The sequence below is a fragment of the Bacillus rossius genome (assembly GCF_032445375.1).
Source record: "Bacillus rossius redtenbacheri isolate Brsri chromosome 9 unlocalized genomic scaffold, Brsri_v3 Brsri_v3_scf9_2, whole genome shotgun sequence".
Classification (NCBI taxonomy): Eukaryota; Metazoa; Arthropoda; class Insecta; order Phasmatodea; family Bacillidae; genus Bacillus; species Bacillus rossius.
Genome location: NW_026962013.1, coordinates 910,451 through 933,306, shown reverse-complemented (window position 1 = coordinate 933,306; position 22,856 = coordinate 910,451). Strand labels below are relative to the sequence as shown.

Sequence of the window (22,856 nt, the reverse complement as noted above, 5' to 3'; positions counted from 1 at the left end):
TATCAATGTTTGAAGTGAAGTAAACGATTGTATTTTCATGGTGACCTGAAACCACATCCTTTGCAGGAAACAATGAGTTCTATTTTAAATTCTTCAGTTTTCATGGTGATTTCGATTAAACCTTCATGGATGTAACTATCTATTCACTTTTATTAAAGAAGTATTAAAAATAGCTTCTGTTTGGACTTGTGCATGATTGGACTTGTGATGTTTTTTAAATTTGTGTAAATATGTTGGGACTTTGAGACATTCCTTATATCAAGACTGTGTTTGAACTTCCCGCGCTACTGGCCGCGGTAGCGCCACTAGCTGGCAGTGCCAGCAACTAGTCAGTCTTTGTTATCGCGCCGCCGCGGTAAGTCGTTCCGTCAGGAAGATGGTGTTATCAGTCCACAGTCAAAACGGCTTCCCTGAAAATATGTTTTTGCAAGTGGAGTTTTAATGCAGTGTTCATGTAAATGAAGATGTGGCGTGGAAGGGGAGGAACAGCGTGCTCACCAGGTCGATGTCAAGGATCTCGGTCTCCCACTCCTGCAGGTCTGCGTCGATGGCCGAGTCGTGGCTGTGGTTGTGGCCGTCCGCTCGGAACTGCTGCATGCGCGTCTCCTTCTCCTGCTCCGCCTCCATCTTCTCCCTGGACACACGTCACCACACACTCATCATCTGAGCCGACGCTGGAGCGTAAATTTGAAAGAAAAAAAAAATTACCTTAAAAAAAGAGTTAAACCCAAATGTTTGACACGAGTAGTTCACGAAGGAGTAGCCTAACTTAACCTAACCCTGTGCTTGCAGGTAAAATATTATTGACGATTGTTAATCCCAAATAATTTGAGGGAAATGTAATTTTTCTATGTCATTTACTTAACATTTAAAAAAAAAAAAAAAACACTGTAAGGCTACTTTTGATTACAAATGTACAGCTCAAACTGAGGTGTTTTAGCATTGTAGCATTGTGTCAACTTGAAAGTAAAAACAGATAAGGAATGAAGAAACACGACTGAGATGGGAGGCAGCACTCACTTGAGGTCCTTGAGCTCCTTGGACGCCTCGTTGCGCTGCTTCTTGATGTCGTCCGAGTCGCGCAGGGCCTCGGCCAGGTCGGAGACGGCACGGTCGCGCTCCTTGCGCAGCCGGTCGCACAGAGTCCTGATGCTCTCCCGCTCCAGCACGATCTTGTCGCGCTCGCTGAAGGCCCAGTCCCTGCGTCGCTTCGACACCTCCGCCTCCTGGATCGCCTCTGCACGCCCGCACACACACACCAGCTAGCCACCACTCATTCCCGCACGCGTTTCCCGACGGCAGCAAAGACACAGTCTCAACCCTTAGTTACTGCTCATTCACTGAACATCACTCTCTGGTATACACCCAGTTGGCCTTGTTCCACACAGACAATGAAACGTAAAAACCCAAAAAATGGATCCGGGCCCGCAAGATATTTGCGTTTCACTATCCGTCTGCAGCTTCCACAAAGCATGAAAACATAACAAATGGCAACCAATGAGATTAAATTTAATGGATTTTTAAATAATTAATTAAATTTAAAAATTCTTATATATAAGAGAACTCTCTGGAGCAGCGTGCCCCCTCCAGCTGCACCTTTGCAATTAGTCTCGGCATGTCGATGTCCGCCTGGTATGTTCTGCATGTTCCCAGAGCCCCGGCTGCGTGAAGCGGCATCAACTCGGACATAATTTTTCTGGGAGCTTCCGGTGCCAAGTTGGCCCTGATGACGCGACACTTCAAACGGGCGCGAGACCATTCCAGGAGGGGGCTGAAGGGTATAAGACTGGCGACTTGAGCCTCCGAGGTAGTGAAGTGAAGGGCGAGCGACGGGCTTCACGTGTGAGGACTGGTGCATCGGGACTGTGCTGTGTGCGACGGACGAGTGAGCAGTGCCAGGCAGTGTGACGGGACAGAGGTGCGCGGTGGGATACGAGCGGTAGGGAGAGCCACTGTCGAGTCCAGCTCCAGCGGGGAGAGTCAACTGTGGACTAAAGTGATACATTTGTGGACAGACATTTTAAGTATTGTTATTTAATTAGTGAAAATAGCAGTTAATAAATAAAACTCTATTTAATTAACCGGACAATCCTTTTCAAACCAGTTTTTCCCCATGACAGTATCTGAAAGGTAAACAAACATGGCTAACAACATGGCAAAATACTTGGCTTCTACTGGTCACACTAAGTAATGTAAATGGAGGAGCTGAGCGTCCGTGTGGGTCCGTATTTCGCCTATATGAGAGTTACCAAATCTTTTTTACCAAGGTTCTTTTGCTCCTAACTCTTACAACTCATCAGGAGCAAAAGAGACGGCGAGTAGAACAAAACCTATGTTCGAAAATGTTTGACTGTTATTTCTTTGACGCGATAACGTCTTATAAATCGATGGAACGCCGGCCGCACGCACGAAAAATTGTCACGTTCCGCCTGAGCCGAGCGTGCAAGAACCGGCCAAACACAGTGCGAGAAAATCTTTAGTATCAAACAGGTCAAAGGCGGGCTTTTGAACTAATTGTTAGTGATTTAATTTAAACAAATTATTTAAATTAAATTTGCAAAAAAAATGTAAATAATACTTGAAAATTAAAAAGTATGCAAATTTTCATCAATGTTTTCTTATGACGTTATCACGTAAACCGACTTCACAGACGACCCCCCCGTAACGCGAGATAGCGACGAGACACGCACCTTGCAGCTCCACCTGAAGCTTGTCCATCTGCTTGCGCAGCCGGTCGATCTCCTGGTTGGCCTGGTCCAGGTTGTCCATGCGCTCCTTCTGGGACTTGCCGTACATGTCGCGCGTGCTCTTGGAGGCCTCCGCCTGGCTCTCGTGCAGGCTGTCCCTGAGGCACGCGGTCACACCTCACCTCCCGTAACACCTGCACCTCACATCATTGCTCCGTCAATGTTTCCTTTTCAACTACAAGTCAGATTGCCCAAAAGAAAAGCACTCTGGGTCACTGAACTGAAACTTTCGTGTTCAATATGTCAGTGTTATAGGCTACACAATTATTATTTATTTCAGTTGAGTGTATCTCATTTTAAAATTTAAACAAAGTTGCATAAATTTCTTCTACAGAAATTTAAACCACATCATGAAGAATACTGCATTAATCCTTATCCAATTAACGACCCTAAATACATTGTGCATTTAACTGATCTATATTATTTTTGTATTGACAAAAAAGCTGTGAATGTTGTAAATAAAGACGTTCTGTAGTATACTTTATATCAGCATTGCACCCGTGTGAAGTCGGGGCGGGTCGCTAGTTAAATATATACACACATACATTATATATATATATATGTATATAAATAAAATTTCTTTTATTGAATTGAATTTGACCTTTGAAGCCTAGAAGAGGATTTGAGAGGCAGATTCGAGGTACTCTTAATGATTTGAATCCAAGAAAGTGTCACCAACAGAACAAGACAGCCAATGCACACTAGCAATGTCCAGCGAGGCAGACCTCTCGCGGCTGCTGTGGTTGTACTCGAGGCGGCTCTTGTAGCCGTCGCGGCTCGACTCCTCCTTGGCGGTGTACTCGCCGAACCGCTCGCGCAGGTCGTTGCACTCCTTCAGGGCCTTGTCGCGGTCGTGCAGCGCCGACGCGATCTCTCGCTTCAGCGTCTCTATCTGGTACGACAGCGTCTTCCTCTGCGGCACACGCATCACCCCTCGCTCAGCAACTCAGGAGGAAGCCAAGCAGTTTTTATCAAGGAATTAAATTTTTTAATCCAAATTTTACCCTATTTACCTGCGGAAATGTTGCCCCTTGTGCATGGATCGCACCACATATATTCGTCTCCAGTAGAATGGTCCGTGAATCAGCTTCACGATATTTTAATTTAACGATTCATACTTAACTCTTAACATAATTATGTATTAAAAACTAACACAGGCTCGTCATTCAAGCGCATATTCAACCACACAGTGAAATGTTAATTAATTAATTTTTTTTTCCACCCAAAATGAAAAACTCGCATAAGAACTACACTACATGTTATTAAACAAAAAATCGCCATAAATTGTGCTACCCGTACGTGGGGGTGATACCGAGAGGTAAAGAAATGTCTTTGTTAATTAATTTAGAGGAGTTAGGGCATGTTATAACCTTTGAATATATATACTGTATAGAAGTTGTGAGTGGATAGGATTTACTCTACGTTTTTCAGAAGCGTATGATAAGCAGCTTGGGAACTTCACCGCTGCAGTGCGCTGCCGTAACGCCCTGTATCGTCTTAGTTGTTATTCAAACGTCAGAGCGCAGCACTGTCACCCGCTGTCATTCCCCGCACCCCCCACCAATCATTCACTGCAGCTCGAGGACGTTCAACGGGAGGGGGAAGGGGTGTTTGAAGAGTTCGACACTTGTCCGCTAGGGACCGCCACAAGTCGATGCCCTAGAGATGGTGGCGATTGCGGCGGTGAATTAACCAACTACCTCAAAACCGTATCAGAAATTTTAACCTGGGCTGGCGACTTCCATACAGTATATATATTCAAAGTTATAACTGATAGTCAGCTATGGAAGTGTTACTGTGTGGGCACGCACCTCCTCCTGGAAGTCCTTGTTCTCCGACTCGAGCGCCTTGTTCTTCTTGAAGGCCTGGGTGAGGTCGTCGGACAGCTTCTCCATCTCCTTGTGCACGGTGTCTCGCTCGCTCATGATGAGGGAGTACTCCTGCATGGCCGCGTTGCGCTCCTCCGTGAGGCGCTTCAGGTCCTTGCTGGCCTTCATGCGCACCGCCATGGCCTGGTTGATCTCCTTCACCGCCTCCTCGTGCTGCTGCTGCACCTGCGCGGACCCCACTTCCCGCTCTTCCCGCTCGCTCTGCCCGCTTCCCGCGCCGACGCGCTTGCGAGTTAGCATACAGTGCAACGGTTATCTTTGAAAGATTTGTGCAATGGGAGTGCATGACTCGATGTAAGCTTTCGGACATACGCGAATTGCTTAGCACATGTACGTCTGCAGAAGAGAACTACAAAAAAAAAAACACAAATGACAAAAAACACAAAAAATAAGCAAAAAAATTGTTGTTGTCAGGATTTAATGCCACACAGTACTCCACAACAGGAATATGGTCAACAAAAATAGAAAAACAAAGAAAAATGGACTAACAGAACGAAAAAAAAAACACAAATGATGACAGCACAAAAATACCAAACAGAAAAAAATTCAGCACAACAGTTGAAACGAGACAAAAACACAGCCAAACGAAAAGACGAAAAAAATAAAGTTTTCCAAAAAACAAAAGAGAAACGGAAAAAAAAAAGTTGTGAAAACTTAGAAAGAAAAAACAAAGATGAGCATTGGTCTTCTTCAAAACACCATTTCAGAAATGTACCCGTGAAACATGAACCATATAACCCGGCTAGAAACGAAAACCGACAGTAACGATAAACTCTTAAGCAAAAACAAAAAAACCCTGGCAGTGCAGTGATGCTACCTGTCTACAGCCGGAATCCACCCGAAAAAAACACCCGAATGCCATCAGCTCTACTGGTGCGGATCAAAGAATGTGCCAAACCACAAAATTCCAGACAGAAGACCTTTTAATGTGTTTGTTAAATACAGGAAAGTTTTCATAGTTAAAACTTTTTGTCTGACTAAATGCCCCAAAACAACTCACAAGAAGTTAATTTAGAGTTTTTCCGAAGGTGGGAAATGCATAATAATTTACTTCTCTGGTCCCATTTTCTAAAAAAAATAAATTTATATATATACGTATACATATTAAAAAACACCTGTAATTACCAAAGAACACCTCGATGCTTGAAAGAAACAAGAACAGAGAGGTTGAGGGAGCACGGCAGTCCTCTACTGAAAATACACTATTCATCCATTAAATTTTTTGTAACAAATGCAGTGTACAGTTCCTACTACCTCACACTGCCTCGTGTGATAAAAGTGAGAGAACTGGACGGATGGATTAAGGTTTCGGTAATTGGTATGCTCGACACGATGGAAGGAAACAATACGGGAAGGAAGCAACGAAGGACTGAATGGTCGGGAGAAACAGGAGCACCTGTGGGAAACCTACAGTCTCACTTTAAAAAAATGTATAGTCGACCTTGCCAGGAATCCAGACTGCACATTTCACATACAAGCGAACTCCAAACTTCTACTGGGCTCGGAATCACTTTCAAACCGACTGCACACAAGCGGGGATCGAACCAAGGAGCCTCATCACACGATGCCTCAGCAATCACAGTCATCGAGGGACATTCAGTGCTTTGCCGCCACGACTGCACTGAACTCTGAACCAACCTAGTGCTCATAAGTTGACTCGTTAATTTTATGTGTTAGTTGGAAATTTGTCAGGAGGAAATATGCAGAAAGGTTTACATCTGGGAGGTGCACCGGCTTTCGCCTTGCACTGTGACAGAAAACCACTTCATGGGACAATCACCCGCAGTGCAGACGAACGGAATAGAGCCCACAGCCTCTCCACCGAGTGTGTTAGTGGCCGCGGGCCGAGCACGTCTGGAGAGAGGACATGAACAACGGCAGTGCATTCCAGTTTTTCTTGAACGGTTCACTTGCAATGAGCAGAACAAAGGATACAAGTGACTTCAGAGCTACTAAATGAACAGTAACATAAATATCCAAAGTTTGGTACTTGTAATAAGAAACTAAGAGCAGAGTTCTCACAAGACGTGAACATGGATGCGTGCTACGCTTTTGTGCTTGCTGCTGCGCATCGTGGGCAGTTCACCGGACGCCAGTGTCAACAAAAGTACATAATGTAACTGAACTCTTAGTAGTTTATCCTGGCTAATCAATGTAAAATTTTAAAAAGGAGTTACTGGTACTAACCTATGAGTACTTGAGCTGTGTTACTTCCCTTCGTGCTTATCAACTGAGATTAAGCAAGAACTGTGTATACGATAAATTACACTATCAAATTTCATGATACCAGGTTCTGTTACTCTATTTTCCACATTATTTTAATGCTAGGGTTTGCACAGAATGAAAGTATGCAATAAAAAACACAAATAAATTTTATAAACTACAGCACACGCCAAAATATACACAGTATAAAGTGCACTTAACCTGAAAAAAATACTGCTGTCATCACCTATGTCATACCAATGAGAAAATGTTCCTGAAATTCCATGATTCTGAAAGGGTTCCTGATAATCACTAACCTAGTTGAACAACTCAACTTCTCAAAATGAGGACAACTTGCCAGCCAATCAGCATTTAATACTCACATTTAACTGTCACATATCCGTGGTCTTCCTGCACTGCAGCCTATCTCACTATCTAATCAGTACATTATAAAAATTAATTTACTCACTGATTATCTCTGATCAAGGCGATTATTACCAACCTAATGCAACCAAATCAAAAACAAGCAAACAAACATTTCAAATACATAGCCCTTAAAATTATTTACCACATAAAATTTTTTATAAAAAATTATAATAAATAAGTACAAAAAAATAGTAAAATAAGTCTTAAAATATTTCCCCTCTAAGGTTCTAAACATTACTGCTTGTAGCTGAGTAAAGCAGCAATGTGTTGCATGCTAACCAGACACCAGTTCATGCCAAACAGGAACCACACTAAGGAATAAGAGCACCAGTAACATCTGTCTAACTGTCGTGCTTGGAAACTGACATAGGAAACACTGCAACTACCTGACACTGAAGCAAGTTTTGTACGGGAGCGAGAGTATCGACTTGTTTCATCAATAAACATCGCAAATTCATTATTAACAAAAGGTTTTTGACATAATTCATGGCATCTTGTCTCATCAAGAGTATTTGAAGTTTAGTACTTTATTTACTGATTAACCCAGTGGAACAAACGTGTCTGCACATTTAGTGAACAATCAATGATATCCTTCAATTACACTAAGAAAACAGCTTGTCACTAACAGTAACTGTGTGTCTTGTTGTAAGTTTAAAACCACTCTAAACTCCAAAATGAAAGTTAATAATGTTTGCAGGCTTTCACGGCCATTGTCTGAAGTAGCTTGGCTTCTGGGTTGTAGCCGTGTCCTTGGCGAATAATTCACCGACGTTTCGGTCGACATTGCAGTAGCCATCATCAGGGAGCAGTTAGTTACCTTCTGAAGGTAACTGCTCCCTGATGACGGCGACTGCAATGTCGACCGAAACGTCGGTGAAATATTTACCAAGGACGCGGCTACAACCCAGAAGCCAAGCTACTTCTTTAAAATGAAAGACGTTGACCAGCTCTGTTGGCCACCGCGGGGCCGGGAGGCCTCACCTTCACCAGGGCCTCGCGGTACTCGTTGCGCTCGCGCAGGGCAATGTCCCACTGCCGGATGGCAGACGTGCACTGCTGCTTCAGGCCATTGCGCTCCCGGATAGCCACGTTGCGCTCCTGCGCTACTTCCTCGCACTGCTTCTTCAGACGACTCACTTCCTCCTGCACACACACACACACACGCCCGCACGTCACTCTCCGTCCACCGTCGCCCCCCCACGCCCCCCACGACAACTCACCGTCTCAGCTTCCTTCTGCCGACCACCTGCCTGTTCTTAAACTGTGTGGCACATACACAATCCGGCATAATCACATGTTTCTGCAATTACATTTTGGTGCAAGATGTACATAAAAACTGTAGACCAATCAAAAAAAATTATTTTCCAACTAAAAATAAACCTCATTAGCTTAAAAAAAATAGCAAAAGGTTAGTCAATTGAAATACAAAGCTTACAGGTTTCAGGAAAAATGTATGTCTACTAGCAATTATTTCCTTAATGCACTTATAACTAACTAAAACATGGGGACTTAATAGTGACCGAATATATAGTATTGCACCAGAGTTACATTTAATGTATATTTTTAACATATTATCAAACCTATTAGAAAAAATTCATTGTGATCATGGAGAAAAATGCCTGTCCACAAGCTCTGCCTCATAAAGGCATTGTGGCTACAGTAAGGTGTTTGACACGGACGACAGCGAATCACCTGGGACAGCTCCAGCTTGTTGACTGCCGACGTGTGGGAGGTGATGATGTCGTCGTAGCGCTTCCTCAGCGTGTCGTACTCCTCCTTGATGGCGTCGTACTTGCGCAGTGCGTTCATGTAGTGCTGGTTCATGGCGTCCGGCCCGGACCCCTCGCTCCCGCCCGCCTCCTGCGACAGTTCCCCGACTCCTCTGTCTCCTCCATCACTCTTGCAACACAGCGTACACGTGTTCAAACTACAAAACTCATCGATACACGTTTCAACGGCACCTGACGCGTCAAAATGGCCACTAGGCATTTCCCGCACCATGAACAGTTTGCATTGCCATCATTTCCATCAATGCTATGCGATATATGCTGCCAGTCTGCAAAATAAAACCATAATATATGATAAAACTTTGAAAAAGTACAATTCTGATTGCAACCAGGTGAATGACAATCTACATTTTATTATCCTTTAAATCACTAAATCAATACAAAGTTTATTCACGTGAAAAAGGTGGGTTTTAAATTTCACATGAATTTGTCGTCCAGCGCACTGTCCCTTCACGTCCCCAATTCGACTCTCCGGCCCACTAACTATCTCTATGCAAAAAATCATGTTGATCCGTTGCTCCTTTTGCTGCATGAAAGGACAAACCAACAAGCAAACTTTCACGTTTATAATTTTAGAATGGATTATCGATTTTATCGTTATACTAAAATTTTCAAATCTTATTTTCAAAAAAATTATTTTTTTTTTATCCCATCACAAATTTAAGGTAGCTTACACAAAATAGTTTATACAGAAATAATAAGCATGTTTATGCGTGTACAATATTACTTCCCACAAAACCTGATGCTAGAAAAATTTATTTTATCGGAATAGCTACAAATAAAAAAAAAGCTTTGAAATATAACGAGCTCAATACTTTCCAAATCTAAATGCTCATCTGTTAGGATAGGCACGGGAACTAGCCTGCGGGAGTTGAGCAGCAGCACCACACACAACCACCAGGCGTGACTTCGAGGTGGGATCACAGATGGTGAGAGCGGTCACTGACCTGCGCCTGGCAGCGGCAGTCGGACAGGCTGTGCACCTCGCGGTCCAGACGCTGCCTCTCGACGGCCAGGTCGGCGTACTTGGCCCGCAGAGCGGACGACTCCTGGGCGGCCGCCTCCAGCTGGTTCATGGCGGCGCGGTGCTGGCCCCGGTAGTACTCCAGCTCCTTCATGGTGTGGTCGCAGCGTCGCACCGACTCGCTGTGCTGCCTGCTGCAACCGGCGACCAGCCATCACCCCCTGCCCGCACCCCTGCTTCCCCGCCCGGGTCCTCGCCACGCGCCCCGTTTCCTCGGCCAACCAAGCAAGCTACTACAGAAACACCAACTTGGTGGACGAAATAAACCCTTCATAGACAACCAAACTATTACCGTGCACACGTGTGCCTCAAAGTTACATAGCCTGCCTTGGCACACAAAATGTGTGCAGGGATCGGTAAAACCACGCAATTTGAAAACTGCTCGAGATAACTGAGCGAGGTCTGTTCACGAAAAGCATTTAAGAATATGTAGAACATGCTGAGGGCATGCAGAGTACTTCTGTTTTTGTATTTTGGTTTTTTTAAAACTCCGTTTTTATAAGAGTGAGAATGGCTAAATGCATCTTTTCAGAATAACTTGAACACATGAAACACACGGTACCAATGCTTAAAAAGAACTTGCATTACACCTATATCTTCATTTATCCGCCATATATGTCATGGTCACCAACCAAACCTCACAGTTGCTGTAAGCATGAGAAGACTGTGCACCAGTGCTCAGAGGCGACACCGCGCTAGAGGCACAAGCGAGCCTAACTAACACAGATACACCCTAGGCGAGGCAGATATCCTCTAACAGCCAAGGCCTGTATGTTTATCTGGTAAATGATGGCCACACTAGGGACACTCTGGTTGGTCTGAGACCGGGGCCATAGATGCAGATTGTTCAAATAGGATTGTATGGAAAACTAAAATGTTAAGTGTGCCAGAACACTAGCTCTAAATGTTACTGCTAGCTAACGCTGTGTATTCAATATATCAAAGACACAGAATGCTAGCAGTTACGTGTCTGTTGGCACCCTTGTCTTGAAGGTAAAAAAAAAATTCAAAATCCTTTCATTCCTTGCCATTCTAGTGTTTTTTCAGATGTACATACGTAGTAATACATTTTAGTCTGCCAACTATTCCGCAACTAAAATAATAAAAAAAACTGAACTGTTTTCTATTTCTGGTAGTTTAATTTTTTTCATCGTCACTGCCACAAATCGTGAGAGAATTTTACAGAAATGTGGCATTGTTTCTTTACAGACAAATAAAATAGAATCTAGAAGCCCAATGAAGTTGAAATTTTTTTAGCTTGGTTAAGCAAATTTGAGCATCGAGTGTGCCCATCAGTGGTTTTAAATTTAAAATTGTTTACGTATCTTGGTGAGTCCACTGGTTAAAACACCAACAAGTGCTATATTGATATTTCCCGTTTATAATTTTTTTTTCCTTATGCCCCCTTGAAAAACATTATGACCAGGGTTCTACTGTATGTTCCAACCAGGTTGTGTTGGACACTGGTGGCGGGGAATGCACAGTGGAGGGTGCGGTGGTAACCTGCGCAGTAGCTGCACTTCGTGCATGGCCTTGTCGCACTGCTGCTTCAGGCCGTCGTAGTCGCGCGCCGACCCGGATGACAGACTCCGGTCGCTGCTGGACACCGCGCAGCCGTGAGACAGGGTCCCTGCACACGCCCGCCAACCGCTTCACACCAGGCGCTGACACAAGTGCAACTGCATGCTCCGTATCCAACGCAACTTAACAACCAGTGTCTGCACCGAAAGAGTTTGCCAAGTGGGAAAGTGAAACACGGAAACCCGTTTCCCAGGTAGAAAAGAATAGAAGCTCATGAAATATGTTAAGCCTGCAAGGTCCAGTAGGCACCTGTTACTTTGATACAGCAAAAGATTTTGACACAGTTGATCATAATAAATCGCTTGAAAAAACTTTCAAATACAGGGTTTATCAAGTAAATACTTAAATTGGTTTTCTAGCTACCTAAGCAAACAAGGTTTTCTTATTTCAATAAATAAAATAGATGCTGACATTCGAGTAACTAGTTCTGGTGTTGCGCAAGGAGGTACGTCATCACCTCTACTATTCAAAATTTTATTGATGATATTATAAAAGTATTAAACCATTCTGCTGGACTCCAGTTTGCAGACGTGGCCATAACTGTAAATGTGATATCTTAAAGTTATCAAATTGTAATTTTTGTCCTGCTATTAGGGTGGGTCCACCCATTAAAATGTCTTGGATGTAACTGGGCACCTCCATTTCCCGGGCCACGGAGACACCACCCCCCCCCCCCCCCCCCCCCAATCTTGATGGCCCTTGTACTGTGTAGTAGTAGTGCATCTTAAAACTTGTATTTGTAACTGTCAATGTTAAAACTGCATTATGTCTTTGTATGTGTGTGTTGTAATAGTTTTCTTCATATGTTTTTTTTTTGGTATGGTGCCTACTTACTACCTGTGGCTTTTAAGCTGCTGGTGCGTATGTTACAACTTCAAATAAATAAAAATAATGTTAGATTATACTGTCACGACATTACAACCAAGTGAGGTGGCACTTCAGAGTATCCTCCATCGGGGTCCCCATGTCCACCTGCAGTCACTTCTACCAGGAACACACTTGTTCCCAACACTTGTAGCCGTGCACACATTGACATGAGCTGTTTTTACAAAGACAACTACTGAATGTATTTCCCGTAAGCAGCACACTTGAGCTCGCTCCACAAAGGTTTTAGGTCGTACTAGAGGGCGTCAAGTGGTCTACAGGGTCGCACTATGATCACCCAAGGTCCCTGCCTATGACACCTCCCATTGATATGACTCTAGATGAAGTAAAAACAGCAGAATCTACTAAAACTGAGTTGTTCCCATAATTTTCTAAGACAAAAAAATTTGAAAAATCTGTGAAAAATATAGTTTTCCCATCTGATATACTTGGTACCTCATTTTCCTGCACTTACTTATTTTTTGCTTTAATTTTATTCATAAAATTAGCTTTATTTTAATATTTTGTTTATGGTTACTTGTTACTTTATTAATTTAAATACATAGTTTATTTCTATTTTATTTATACACAATAGTTATCTGCCAGCCCAGTGTGAAATGAATAGGGATTTTAGTTGTGCAATGTGCGCACGAGGGAAATGCGCGCTCGGACTGTTGGTTCTCCTGTTCGGTGTTGCGTGAGGTGGCCGCTAGCGGCGCTGGGAGCGCGGAAGCGAAGGGTCGGACACTCAGCGACGGGCCGGCGACGAAGGGAGTGTCGCAGCTGGCACGAGAGGCAATGAAACAAGCTAACGAGCACTAGGTTGGCTGCTCGGAACAGCATGCGTCTGCTGCGTCCAACTGCCAGAGATCCTGACGCGCCGTGCCATTTAGTAAGTCATTTGGTCCAGTCCTTTTGGGTAGTCGTGGCCCGCGAATATGCAATAACAGTAAAGGGTTGGAGAACTTAATGCGGTAAAGTGTTATCAGTGGTTGCTACTTAGTGAAGTGTATTTTCCCGGAGTAGCTACGACGCAGTAACGGCCCCGGCCTATTTGACTGTGTGACTACTACATTCAAGTGGGAATTATCGGCGCGCTTACACTTGCAGCGAAACTGGTCAGTTGAAGTGTCTTGAAATTTTAAACAATTGCAGTGGTTAACCAATGTTTTTGGGGGCAGTATCCAACGGCAAAGTTACCACAAGCAGCATATTAGCTTGAGTGGCATTATTTCTTGTGTCTGTTGGGACATATTACCGACTTTATCACGAAACTAAATGATCCCAAGGGAGTTGTGAGCAAATTTATGTGTCCGTTTGCAGTGATAAATGGATGATGACTGATGTTTTTCTGGGTGATACAAACTAACATTTTCAGGCTTTAGAAAGGAGCAAGATGTTTTGTTATAACCTGAATAGAAACACTGGGTTTAGGTTATTAATTTTTTTAACTTCTTGTAATAATGGTTTTGCTATGTTTTTTTGGGCACTTAGGCTTTTACATTATTTAAGGTGAAGTAGTATGTTCTGTAATGTAGGTAATACATATTGTTATATAATCAGGGTATTACTTATTTTTGTGCTCAGATAAGCACTGAAGGTAATCTGGTTTGGGAAAATATAGGTACATTTGCTGGTTTATGGTGGAATGTAATCTTAGTGGTGTTTATATTATTTCTGAGACAAATAAGAATAAATATTATTAGTTAATGTAAACAAGATTTTTGTTTCCACAGAAACTCCATTGCCATTACATTTTCCTACTTTTGAATATCTTTCACTCTTGCTAAATCATCGGCAGCAAGGATTAGGTGTGTTTTGCAGAAATTGCTGTGGTTGGGTTGGAACACTGTTACCATCTTTAGTAATTTCTAGTTTGCTATTAAGCTGTTATAAAGACCTACGACTGGGATGGACTGAGCACAAACATTTAAGTCTGGATACTTATAGTGATAAGTACTTAACAACACAAAAATAAGCACTTTGGACCAGCTCCCAAGGGAACTAAATTTGGTAAATTTTTGCATTACGTAAGTAAATTTTATACCTTGATCCTGGTGGTATATACACTGATCTTGTAAAACATGACGGTTGCTGTTTAAATTTATTCATTTTAAGCTTCTGGTCAAACAAAATGTCAGGTTTGGGAAAATTTTTGGAGTTAAACTATTTTCTGCACATTATGACAAAATGTATCAATTTTTACGATGCACATGCACCATTCGACTAAATTTGGCATGAATAGGATGTCATTGTTTGGGCGTTAGGTCAATCCTGGTGATGAACACTTCAAAGGGGTGAAAGACCATTTCAGAAGGTGGCTGAAGGGTGTTACAACGGCAACGCCAGCCTCAAGAGTGAAGTGAAGAGGGCGAGTGAGCGACAAGCGACTGGCTTCGCGTGTGGAGACTGGTCGAGACTCTGTCGCAGCGCAGACCAGTGAGTTGTGCCAGTAAGTGTTGGGACGGAAGAACGAGGTATGAGACGAGCAGTAGAGAGAGTAAACTGTGAGCTGAACGAAGGAGTGATTCATTTGTGGACAGCCAATTTTGGTGTTTAATTTAATTGTGTAAATATTAATAGTAAATAAAACTGTGTTTGATTATCTAGGCAATCCTTTCCGAACCTGTTTTCCCAATCATAATACCCCACTTATGAAAAGCTTATCAAATATATTACTTTTTATGCTAATAATTCTGATTCAATTCCATCTCTTTATTTTGCTTTAATCAGAATCAAATTAGAATATTGCTCTATTATTTGGGATAATATTAATAAAACAGATTGTAATAAAATATAAATTATTCAAATCAAAATGTAATTAATTAATTTAAAGAATATTTCACAAACAACACTTACCCCTCTTTCTGATCTTAGAATTCAACAAGTTGTTTTTGTTCCATAATGTTATAACACATTAATCAAATGCAAAAATGTCCCTATGTAAACTGGTTTGAGTCCCCCAATTTAATAGTCACCTGTTATCTTTAATATACCATACACAAGAACGATCTTATTTATAGATTAATTTAAAACTTTAACTAAATTGCATGTTCAATCTATTAAACATTAATATCCAATTTTACTTTCAATCTGTATAAGTCATCTTACTTTACACTTAGTCTTTAATAACATAGCAGGCCCTATTCTTTAATTTTCCAATAACTTTGAACTGTTATTAGTTCTAAATTTTACTTTATTTACTCATATTTATTTATTCATACATTAGTTTCTTTTTTTTTTGTAGTCAACAACTCTGCATGTTGTATTGGCAAATGTTACTGCTTTAATCTTATAGATTATCTATATTAGTGTATGTTGTGTTTGTGTCTTTTGTGCATTGTAATTTTATTTATGTTGTGTTTTTGTCTTTGTTGTGACTACATCTTTGTTTTAAAACTGTTGGTAGGCATATTACAAATAAATAAATAAATAAAATGTATGACTATATAGCTAGACTTGGACCAGACACAATAAACGTTGTATTAACACATGGATAGTTACAGCAATATGGACAAACTCAAAACAAGCATAGTGGCCAGGCTAAAAGACATTAACCCAACCCCAGTTTTGTTTATTTCAGTTGTTTTAAACTTCAAAAAATTAATGCTGCTATAGTTTGTGATGTAATAGAACAAAATCCAAAATAACTCTGGAATTGCAAAATTGCATCCAAAATTTTTTTTTTCCCCTTCAGAAATTGGGCCATGATGTGAACAGCATAACTCAATAGTGCGGACATAATAAAGAAAAGAAAGTAATAACACATTATTCTCTAGTTTGCACATATATAATATCTTACTTATTTCATAAAGTTCTCAAAATGACACGTAATATGTTCAGAAATTATGCTTTGCTGAAAATGTATAGAGGTTTTAGCTATGCAATAACAGATTTAAGAAAAAATTTAACCTAGAAATAACTACTTAGTACTAATGCTCACTTGTAAATGTTTATTGCAATATAAGATTGTAGCTAGGCTAATTGAATTACATGAATCTCACCCGGTATATATAATACTATGTGTTCTGTCAGTGAAATTCTCTTGTTGATTGTGTCCAGTCCTTTACAAACATAACGTGTAGAATCATGGTAATCCACAAGAAACATTACTGCAACATCCACAACTGTTATGACCTATAAATATTTTTTTTGTATAGGAAGTTTTACAATTCTACAGGCAAAGAGAGTGTGTGTTTTGTAACAATTTCTGAAATAATTAAAAATATTACCATTGCTGCCATTACTGTCCAGCGATGAAGAACCTGATGCCATTCTTCCAGAACTGCAGCAGTCCTGTGACTGCGATCAGCTGCCAGATGACTGGTGATAAAATCGTCTGCAGTTCATGTCTTAACCCTAAAAGAAAACAAAAATTAAATGCAGAATGAAATTGTTGACACAGCTTGACCAAAAATATAACTAAAATTACTAAATAAAAGATATTAGCGTACACTTCAGACGCATTTGTTGGCAGCATCTTAATTACGAAAACGTAACAGCTCTTTAATGTGTATCCTAATTAAATCTTAAAAAAGAATTCTAACAAATTTTTGCAGATCTAAAGCATTATGAAGATACGGATTAAAAGTCATTAGATTTACTTACTCAAGCCACATTATACATTGTATTATCATTAGTCAGCTGACTTTTGAAACTTTCAAAGTACCTTACGATTCACTTGGTCGATCAAGCAAAAACCATTCGTGTTTCCTGTAGTGATTATTACAACACCAAACACGCTACGTTCTATAATAACAAAAGTGTATTGTTTATATATCACTTAACAAAAGAAACTTACACGAATTATTAAAAATTAAACATTTTCAATAGTATAATCCTCTTCAATTGCGAACAAACTATTATCAAAAAACATCTGTTTTGAAATAAATAAAACATTCATTAATGGTGTTGCCACGGATTTAAAAAAAATGACATTTAGATATCTTTCTATAATTGATTCCAAATTAAAATTCACTTGCATACAAATTAATATATTTCTAAAAGCTAATCATATTATTTTGATGTCTCTTAAAAGTGAAGGATCATTATTATAAAATATGTCAAAAGTTAGGACAAATGGAAATTATGACCTATCGTCAGCAACACTGCAGGTGGGGGTGTTAATTTTTTTTTTCTTCTATTTTGTGGCCTACAACTTTTCGCCAAAAGCCAAAGGGTCATTATTTTCAGTGAGAATCTCAATTTCAACTCGTTTTCAAATATCAGAATATGTATGGTACACCCATGCCTTACCCGGGACTCGAACCCAGGACCCCTCGCACCATAGGCCGGTGTGCATCCGACTACGCTACGGAGGTCGGCAGTGGGGTGTTAAGAATGAATTGCTCAATATGTTAGAACTAGACAAATAAGGCAAAAACTTAATAGACAACAATTTATTACACATCTAAAGGCGCCGTTACACTGGACTCTGAACTACAAGAAAACATTTTCATTTTTTGCTTGCAGGTTCACATAATACACATTCAACCTAAAATTGTTGGCAAAGTAGTTGAGAACGAAATCTCTTCTACATAAGCCACTGAGTAGCTGTAAAATGTTGAGAGTATAAAAGGTCATTTCCAGAAAACGCAAGATCAGAGGTATTCTTCCAAAAGATTTAATAATATTTTAACGACTGCCACGAAAAAGATGAACAGGTACCGTATATATTTTATGGTTTTAAAATTGATGCCAATGGTATTCCATAAACTAAGGCATCCTGATTGGTTATAATAGTTCAGGATGCTCTACCACCAACACACCATTGTCCTCAGCTACATAGTCGGTGCCGATGCCAAAATACCTTATGCTTTACACCTTAATTTCCCACAGAGGCAGCTGGACAAGCTGCAAACTATTATTAACAAATTAGGTATGGTGGGGGGATGTCACATTAACTACGAAAAATGTGTCATAGAGTACAGTATGTGAAAGACTTTGAAATAGTTTGCCGTCACCCCCGCTTTCGGGGACGGTCCTAGTGGTTTTTGGTGGCTCTAAAGGAAATCTCCGGCGGGCGCCAGGTTAATATGAGGATTAACCGAGGTGGTCGTGGGTTTTTGCCCCTGCGTGTTCCACTAGGACCGACGGTGGTGAGAGGGAGTCACTACTTCTAATAAGCACTGGCCCTAAGCAGTATAGAGGACTGTTTCCTAGTTGTTCAGGAGGTGTTTGCGAAATAAAGAAATGGTATTTAGGTGCTGGTTTTTTAATCTCGCATCTCGCATAGTGTGGATGGAGCCACAAGTTGCATAATTACACTGGACAAAAAAATACTTTGGCACTACATACACTCGCACTGATAGTTTATTACATATTACATGGATGTTATGTTGTGGCACTAGCAAACAAGGTCCCTACATTGATTTGCGGGTCGACAAAGAGTTTGGGTGGATTAACTGCCACTCCCGTGATAAGCTGTAGATAGATTCGTGCCCGGGCTCACCTATGTGAGTCACGGGACGACGAAGATAATATTTAATGGCAAAGTATTTAAGATTGCAGTCGGCACGCGTATGCTCGACGAATTACATGATGTTCTGTTCGCGTGATTCGGCCCGGACCGTAAGGTGACTGCGTCGTGAAACTTTGTTCCGCAACCAGCAAAAATTAAAGCGGCCGGGATAAGCCCAGCACCGGAAAAGGGCACGGGGGCATGAGGGGAGAGCAAGGAGGAAAAAGATTTTATTGGCGAATTATAATAGTTACCAGAATGACGAATCAGAAGCACAAAAGTTGAAGTTTCCCTGCCGGATCACACGTCCGCCCCGGCCCGTGAGTAAAACTCTACTGCCGCTTTGTCCCGGCTTGGGAGGGGAGGAAGCGTCATGACGCGCCAAACTTTCTAATGTGCCGTTATTCCAATTTTATAATCATAATTAGTCATTATTATTTATAGGACACTCGTATCTTAATGACATCTGTCTGAATTAGGTGGCAGAAGGCCTATAATAATAATAATACATTGCCGTCACCCGCGGTCTCGTGATCGAGACCCGGGGTGGTCCTAGTGGTTTAAGTGGCCCTTAATGAAATCTCCGGCGGGCGCCAGGTTAATTTGAGTATTAACCGAGATGGTCGTGGGTTTTTGCCCCTGCGTGTTCCACTAGGATCGGCGGCTGTTGATGGTGGAAGGGAGTCCCTGCTTTTAATACGCACTGGCCCTAAACAGTGTAGAGGACTGTTTCCTAACTGTTCAGGGGGCGTATATGAAATAAGAAAACGTTATTTAGGTGCTGGTTTTTAATCCCACATCTCACAAAGTGTGGATGGGCACAAGTTATACAATTACACTTGACAAACACGCTGACACTACACACACTCGCACTGAATAATTAATTACGTGTTACGTTGCAGCACTTGCAAATAAGATCCCTACATGGGCTTGGGGGTCGTCGAAGAGTTTGAGTGGGTTAACGGCCACTCCCGTGATAAACTGTAACTAGCTTCGTGCCCGGGCTCACCTGTGTGAGTCGCGGGCCCACGAAGGTAATATTAAGAGAAAAGTCTTTACGTTTGTAGTCGGCAGGCGTCTGCTCGACGAATTATATTAAGTTCTGTTCGTGGGAGTCGGCCCAGACCGTAAGGTGACTGCGTCGCGAACCGTTGTTGCGCGACGAGCAAAAATTAACGCGGCCAGGTTAAGCCCTGCACGGGAAAAGGGCACGGGGGCACGCGGGGATAGGGAAAAGAGGATTTAATGAATTATAATATTTACCAGTATGAAGAAATCAGGAGCACAAAAGTTGAAGTCTCCCAGCGGGATCACGTGTCCGCCCCGGTCCGTGAGTAAAACTCTACTGCCGCTTTTTGCCTGCTTGAGGGGGGGGGGGGGGGGAGGAAGCATCATGACGCGCCCAACTTTCTAATGTGCCGTTATTCCAAATTTATAATTATAACTAGACATTATTATTTCTAGAACCCTCGTAACTTAATGACATCTGTCTAAATTAGTTGGCGGAAGGCCTATAATAATAATACATAATAAAATTGAGATTAATAATATTTGAAAATAGAAAGTCAAGCTGGAGACTGTCTGTCACTTGTTGACTACTCCAGTGGCTATTTGCAGGTTAAAACGGGGAGGTTAATTAGGTTGATGTATGCTGTTAATTATTGGTGGAAGGCCGCAAGGGATGTTCCGAACGTTTATTAATTGCGGTTTCCCACGGGGGAAACCGCTGCACCCCTACGACGCAATTTCACTCTTGAGGGTTGTTTTGATAATTAAAAATCACTTAATTACTTCCAGTAATTAATGAAGCATAAGAGCTGTTTGGTGGAATTGGCATATGGGCGCAATCTATTTAAACACTCACTGACGTCGACGGCTCGCTTGACTCACGTGACCTGGGCTAGGGTTGCGTTCCGTTAGCGGGGTTTAATACTGGCGGGTGGAGGCCGGACTTTATGGCCTTCGGACGGACGACGACAAAATAAAATTTAGATTAATTATATTTGATAAATAAAAGTCAAGCTGGAGACTGTCTATCACTTGTTGACTCCTCCAGTGGCTATCTGCAAGTAAAAACAGGGAAGACAATTAGTTTGGTTAACACTGTGGTTAATTATGGGCGGAAGGCCGCAAGGGACGTTCCGGACGTTTATTAATTGCGGTTTCCTACGGGGAAAACAGCTGCACCCCTACGACGCACTTTCACTATTAAGTATTGTTCAGCGCATTAAAAAAATCACTTGATTAATCACAGCAATTTATGATGTGTGATAACTGTTTGGTGGTGTTGGCATATGGACGTATCTGGGAAGGCACTCACCAGCGTCGACGGCTCGCTTGACTCACGTGAAATATGCTAGGGGTGCTTTCCGTCAGCAGGGTTTAATACTGGCGGGTGGAGGCCGGGCTTAGGCCTTCGGAGGGACGACGACGACAAGTTTTCGACTTTTTCTAGAATGGACAAACATGTTTCTTATATTACAAACAAATTTCGAAAAAATGTGGATAAATTTGTTAAAAAATGATCTATACTATCTGTTAAAAGAATTGTAATGTTTAATCTGCCATTTTCTAGTCTGCTTAGCTTAGTATTAATGGCCTGGGGAGGAATTAGAAAAACATCAAATAAAACACTTGTCAAAATTCAAAACTAATTTTAATAGCCTTTTAAAAACAAAACTATACATAATCACCTAAGGAATTTTTTTTAAACCTTCTATGTTAATTTGATATTAAAAGATTGTATATTAGAGCTGATATAAGTATGTACGATAAGGAAAATCCTTTAAAAATTTTATCTCATAATTATTCTACATGGCACAGACAGAACAAATATTTACCTATTCCCATATTTCCTAAGATAATTTTACAGATTACTTAAAATTTTTTGCTTTCAATTATTGTAGTTATTCTTCCTGAAAAATTAGACAAAAAATTATTTCCAAATTAAAAAAAAATAAAATTTTAGTCTGAATAATTTAACTGATGAGATTTATTTAATAATTTTAAGAAATTTTTTTTCAATATTAACTAAATGTAGTTTTACTTTTCATTTAAATAATATTTTTTTAATTTTTTTACTTATATATATATATAATTATTTATATATATATATATATATATTGTCGAGGGCTGGTCGACTAGTCCCTGACAGTGCTTCTGTTCTGCCGGCTACTCAGGGTTCGGTAGAGGGGGGTTCGGGCCGCGTGGCCGAGGAACTTAGTCTCCAGAGATGAAATGAGAACAACTCGAATAAAGTTTGATGGTCCTTTATACTCAAGACGCTGAACACTTTACATGGTGCTGCCGCGTTTCTGCCTGTGACTATTTCTATGTGGGTCGAAACCCGGTTCTGCGCACTAATCTGGTTAAGAAAATTACGGAACGTCCCGCCCGTGACGACTATCACTTCCACAGTAAGGAAAAGAATTCTTATGACCCGCGCGCGATAGGATGTCTGTCTGACTGTACACCACCCTGGCCAGGAAGAGATGAGAAGCACAGAATTTATGACGGCGAATGACCAGTTTGCAAAAATGAACCGCGACTCGCCAGAATTGCGAGCAGAACACACATACGTGAAAATAATACGATGTGAACTCGCGACTGAATAGCAAATTAACAAGCGTGACTGCAAAGTTAAAAAAACGTCTCCGCACGGCAAAGTCTAGAACCACTGTTAATACTGCGCCCGTTTTTCTCACCGTCCCGGAGTGGCATCACCAACACGTCTGTCGCCTCTCTTGCCGGGTCCACGACTGCCCTCCCACTGCCCTGCCGCGCCTGAGCGCCCGCATCACCCCCCTTCTCCGCGAGCCCACGGAACACGCTGATTGGTCACAGGCGGAAGCTACGGCCTTGGCGCCCCGTGAACAA

The 22,856-nt window shown here is 41.5% G+C and overlaps 1 protein-coding gene across 6 annotated transcripts in view; it reads right to left on the bottom strand.

Moving 5' to 3' along the window:
* LOC134543342 (disks large homolog 5) overlaps positions 1-17,425 on the bottom strand; it is a 43,963-nt gene extending 26,538 nt beyond the window's left edge. For 2 of the 6 annotated variants that reach the window (XM_063388305.1, XM_063388309.1), the window contains exons 1-11: positions 17,322-17,425; positions 16,753-16,879; positions 11,579-11,705; positions 9,999-10,209; positions 8,957-9,124; positions 8,246-8,407; positions 4,559-4,801; positions 3,473-3,660; positions 2,691-2,845; positions 1,021-1,237; positions 499-634 (exon numbers count right to left, since the gene is read on the bottom strand). In XM_063388305.1, the coding sequence (XP_063244375.1) occupies positions 499-634; positions 1,021-1,237; positions 2,691-2,845; positions 3,473-3,660; positions 4,559-4,801; positions 8,246-8,407; positions 8,957-9,124; positions 9,999-10,209; positions 11,579-11,705; positions 16,753-16,795 (1,650 nt within the window). In that variant the 5' untranslated portion in view covers positions 16,796-16,879; positions 17,322-17,425. The other 4 variants (XM_063388308.1, XM_063388310.1, XM_063388306.1 and 1 more) reach the window with 3 other exon arrangements.
* Positions 17,426-22,856: the final 5,431 nt, after the last annotated feature.